This window comes from Apis dorsata, unplaced genomic scaffold (assembly GCF_000469605.1).
Source record: "Apis dorsata unplaced genomic scaffold, Apis dorsata 1.3 scaffold_104, whole genome shotgun sequence".
In the NCBI taxonomy this organism is placed as follows: domain Eukaryota; kingdom Metazoa; phylum Arthropoda; class Insecta; order Hymenoptera; family Apidae; genus Apis; species Apis dorsata.
Window position 1 is genome coordinate 19,892 of NW_006263402.1, and position 5,720 is coordinate 25,611.

Here is a 5,720-nt window from a genome sequence, read left to right on the forward strand (position 1 = left end):
ATTACGATAGAAGTTGTTTTATATTCGATTTTCAAAATCTAAATACTTGTATTTGCAATATGTATTTATTATCGATTTAAAATAAAAATTAATATATATCGAAATATTAATATATTTAATAATATCGAAAATTTTAATATACCAAATTATAGAATACGATATATATCCAATAAAAATGTGATCTACACAATTTTACTTAATTAATCAATATTCGGAAAATGTATATATTAAATATTTGAAATTTCTAACATGCATGATATTGTGAACGGATTTCTCAGTTATTTTTCCTCGAACTTTTCATCAATTTTGCTATCAAATTTTTTTTATCTAAAAACAATACTTGTATACACTATAGATTCTACATAACTTTCGATATTAATTACATATATGCATATACAACATAAAAAAGATATCAAAATTTAAATCATACCGACTTTTTCCCTTAATATTTTATAATCTTTGTTTAGAAAAATACCTTTCTCTATCTTTCAAAAAAATAAAGAATCGAAGTATAACGAAATAATAAAGGAACAAAGATCAACTTACATTTATTGTAACATGTAAAATCAACACGAGGAACAAATAAGGATAATAAAAGGTAACACAAAACCATCATCGCAACCCTTCTCGAGTAAACATCGTAAAATTACACCCTCCTAGCATCTCTCTCTATAACGAGGAAAATCTAATAGAAAATAGACCCCAGACGTCGAACATCTCGAGACATCGTAAAAAAAAAAAAACTTTCGAAAAACTTTTAAATCTTCCTAAATAACCCTACAAAGTAAATGACAAATAACCGAAAAGATCGAAAACGCGGATACGTTTCTTCGAACACGCGAGGAAGTGGCCATCGTGTTCGCACGGGAACCGCTTCGAGCGTGACGTTATACATCACGCGGGTGGCCGATAAGAAACTTTAATAAAAATGTTCCTGTCCCACCTCGAATAATTGCCCTGTTTTCTTCCTATCTCGCCACGGCTCTCCTTTTATTCTCGCCGTTCTAACGAACTCGAACAACTACCCTTTATCGCGCCTCGCCCTCGGCGCTCTTCGACCCACACCCTCGAAAAAATATCGCCGACGAGTAAGTCCAAAGGGGGTCGCTATAAAGTATTAAGCTGTTGCAGGTGTCTCGCACGACCTTACACGACGTTGCCAAACTTTTCTTTTCGAGACGGTTGGCCAATCTGTTGCCCAACGATCCTTTGAACTCTTAAGAAATGTACATACGGAGTTTTAAGAAGTGAAACGACGTAAAATTTAATAATATATAGATATAATATTTTCTGGAAAATTTGGAAAAAATTCATTAGTCTGAGATTAAGTTAATTGTTCCATAATTTACTTACAAATGATGAAAATTACTGGCTACGAAGCTGCTGCAGTTGAAATCGTAATCACTCACCTGAAAAAGAAACAAATATATTAGTTATAATAATAATAACTTCTTCCTTGTCAAAAAGATATTATATATCAAGAAAAAAATATCTTCTATTTATTCCTTGTCTGTCTCAAACTTCAAGCTTCCAAAAAATAAAAAGAAAAAATGGAGTAACTCATAAAAAGTATTGTCCATCTATATCCAAACTCGAAACGAATTCAAAATCTTTAGAGAATAATTTACCGCGACTTTTCAACCACGATTCTCACGAAACTCTCTAAAACGTCGATAAAAGCCAACGGGTCTTCTTTCAAGGCTTCCTGGCCATTGTCACGGTCGACGGTGAACGAACAGCGGGCTCAGAACAGGCAACCAGGAATGGGATAATTAACGATCGAGTTCTTCTCTTTCTTTCACGGCTCGTTTCGATTCGCATATGGCCTGGTCGATCGAGGAGAAAGAGGCACGGGTGCATCGTCGTGCAATCTTCACGAGGGTATACAACACTACCGGCGAGAGACCGTGGAACAATCAACGATGGAAGTTTCTACTTGGGTGGCAACACTTCACCTTTTCCCTGGCCGTCCCTCTCGTCCACTTAAGCTCTAAGACGCATGCACGACCGGGAATTAGCGCCATGACCGTGAGACAAATTTTTCGCTTGCTTTCTTTCGCTAATGGCCCCTGCTCCAATCTTCTTTTTCTTGTCGCGGCAATCGCGGATCTTTCCTCTCTCTAAAATAATTAGAGGATCCGCCGTTTTGTCGGAATTTCGGGGAATAGATTATTGGATTATTGGAAGAATGCTCGTGTATTGGAAATGTTTTGTAAACACGTAAGCACGCGTAAAAGTTAGAAATATTAAAGAAAGATCTTCAGATTTTTATATGATGTATTATATTTGGAAATGAAAAATTTTTAAATCAAGTCAAACTTCATTTCTTTAATTTCAATCACGAATTTATATGTACGGGATTCCAATTTTTGGATTTCGAATTCAAAAAATTGTGTCAAAAAAATAAAGAAAGAAAGAAATCAAAGAAATTTTAAATTTTTAATACCTCGAGTATAAATCTCGAGTAAAATGAACTCCAAAAGGAAATCTCGTACATCCTATTAATCTTGAACATCCAGGTAATCCATTTACCAAGAAGTCGTATCAAAAATTCCTGCTACCAAGCAGGAAATCGGGTACCGTGGGTCTCGATTTTGCGCGACGATCAACCAGGCTCGTTAACAACTTTCGCGGGAACCCCTATTCGTTTTGCTCCATTTCTTTGGATAATTGATCAGGAATGCGATCGTAAAACATCGCAATTATTTCCTTAATAAGAAGGCAATAACACTGGTTCGCCGTAATAGGCGAGGTGAAACGGCCGCGATAAGGGAGAGAGCGAAAAGAGCGGAAGAGACAGCAAGAAATAATGGCGGGAAGCGAAGATCTTGCTTCGAATTCCTCGTCGCGAACAATGTTGCCAGTGTCGTTAAGCGTCATTCATGTTCATTCATCCAGAATGTATGGAACGAATGGAATACGTAGAAAGAGAAATTAAGGATTGATTCTGGAATTCTAATTATTAAAAATTGTCTAAAATATTCCTGAACACGAGCGATTGTCACGTAATGTTACGTTAAAACTCGTTTAAGAGCATATAAAAATTAGAAAAACTTTGAACCGCTATAACTCCGAAGATAATGACTTCTTATCAACGAATTAAAGATCGTTAGAAGCGCAGGATCTTCCTCTTTAAAATGCTTCCTCATTCATCTCGATACGACTTCCGGTTTCCGAGATATCGTCGTTTAAAGAAAAGCGTAATTTTTAATCGTTTGCCTTAAACTTGGATTAAATCTTATTAAAATTACGAAAACTTTGAACGGTCATAACTCCGAAGATATTAACTTCCGGTCAACGAATTAAAGATCGTTAGAAGCGCAGGATCTTCCTCTTTAAAATGCTTCTTCATTTATCTCGATACGACTTCCGGTTCCCGAGATATCGTCGTTCAAAGAAAAGAGTAATTTTTAATCGTTTATTATTCTTGTCCTTCTCTCTTACTCGGATCTCTCGCTCGCACCTCATCTCACTAACCTACCCCAAATCCCAGACAAGCGACAGACACGATTCCTAGAAAAACGTCCTGGAAGGACGTAGTACGCATTTCCAGGAAAAAATGTAGGTCACGGAGTCGCGGACTCATTCATAATGTCTCCACCGCTATGGACACTTTGAATTCTTATATCTCGGAAACCAATTGAGATATCGCAATAAAACAAAAAGGAATTTCAATGGCATTGTCTTCTCTATTTTTTTGAGTAGATTTTGATAACAAAATTTCTACTTTCTTCTCGCGTTTTTTCATATGAAAAATTAGAGTTTTATTTGTGATATCTGTATGAATACAATTTTGTTATTGATACAAAGTATATAAGGATGTAATTTAACATTTGTTTTGCATAATACGATATATTCTGAATAATCTATATAAAATATTATATTAAATCTATATAAATATTTTGTATCACTTGTTAAATTTATTTTAGCCTCAAGAATCATTCCTTAATTTTTTTTTCTTTTTCATTCGAACACTCTATATACAGTGCCAATAAAGAAACGGGTTATTCTTGTTTCGCGCAAAATTGTGCAAGATCGACCACGAAAATTACAGAGCCCGTATACAAGGTAAATATTAATGGAGAAAGATTTCGAGAGCAATTTAAGTTTGTTGAACGATATCGTTAGAACGAAGATTATTTTACACATTGTGTTTTATTTCGAACGATGATGGTTAATTACTTGGCTACGATATCGAAGCGGGATGAAATTATCGGGTTTGTAGCAGAGAAATAACGCGAGATATTCAGGTGATGGAACAAATGAGAATCGTTCCAGTTCAATTTTTAAAATTCTTATTCAAGATAAATTATTATTGTGTAAATTATATTGTGGCATTAATGTTAATATTAATATCAGTGCCACTAGAAATCTTTTGGTTACGACGTGACGCATTCTATTCAACGCATCAAAATATCCATCGTTTTTTATATTTACGAGCGTTCAACTATAAAATGCGGATCCTTATCTTTAAATACGGTTCGTTCGTTCGTTTGTTCGAGCCAACTGGGTCACTATGATAACCTTTCAACGAGACGGCCTCTAACTATTAAGCGACCACGTTTCATGAAGCGGAACAATTCTCCAACTTTGTTCACCATAGTATTCCTGCAACTAACTATTAAGCCAGTAGAATGGCACGTTGAATCGGCCAATACGGATTGTTAAAATTACACATTCGGGAACGTTAAGATTTATAATTTCTCGAATAAAATTAATATAAATTTATTATTGAATTTTAACTAAAAATAACCAAGAAGAATCCTCTAACATTTTAAAGAAGAACTAGAAAACAGATCATTAAATTTATAGATTATTAAACAAAAATAAATAGAAATAAGTAATTCGCATATACATAAACGATTGATTCATTTTTTTTTTTTAAACAAGCACAAAAACACGTTCACCTTAAGTTCCATATATACCATATATACCGGTCTTCTTTCACAATAAAAATAAATGCAAAAACGGCGCGAAAAGATCGGTGTCATAAAATATCCGGAAGGAATGGAATCCCCTGTCCCGATATCTTGGGTGTAAGTGAATTTCCGATGGCGGTGGCGAGCCACTCGAAAAAGTCAATTCCGCCCCGGCCAGTTAGCCCCGAAAATACCGCAAATTGCGACCGTGTTGTTGCCAACAAGACTCTCTCGCCGGTAAACGAGATTTATTGGGCGAAATGATCGCCTGAGGCGGCCGAAATTAAGCCGGATTCACGAGGTGTCCCTCGCTTCTCGCGCTCTCTCCTCTTCGAAAGGGGCGTGGATAATGAACACCGCGAGGGAAGAGAAGGAGAGGGAGGGCCGCCGATCGTTGCGTGCAACGAGGGTGTAATTCAAAAAAAAGGCCGCGCGCCACTAAATCTAGCCCCGATTAAGGCCTTATTACGGGTAAACACGATCGAGACGTGGTACGTACGTGGTACGAATCCGCTCGAGGGAGAAGGACAAACGGAAAGAGGGAGGGAGGGAGGGAGAAAGGAAGGAAGGAAGGAAGGAAGGAAGAAACGAAATGTTGCCGACTCCTCCGGTTCCGTTTTCTCGAGAAGAGGGATCCTTATGGGTGCAATTACACAAGGGCTAATTACGTTCTTCCTCCTTCACGAGGGGCTTCGACACGCATTCGGGGCAGCTCCCTCTACGACACGATCGTTATTATCTACGAGGCCTATAAGAGGGGAGGAGGAGGAGGGAAGAGGGCCTTCCTCTCGTAAGCAGATA

General features: G+C 36.9%; 1 protein-coding gene across 1 annotated transcript in view; it reads right to left on the reverse strand.

The window, feature by feature from the left end:
• Positions 1-431: 431 nt before the first annotated feature.
• The window catches only part of LOC102677150 (mannosyl-oligosaccharide alpha-1,2-mannosidase IA-like), a 191,985-nt gene continuing 186,696 nt past the window's right edge, over positions 432-5,720 (reverse strand). The window contains exon 3 of the mRNA XM_006612285.2: positions 432-1,409. Coding sequence (XP_006612348.1) covers positions 1,350-1,409 — 60 coding nt within the window. The 3' untranslated portion in view covers positions 432-1,349. The remainder of the gene's footprint in view (positions 1,410-5,720) is intronic.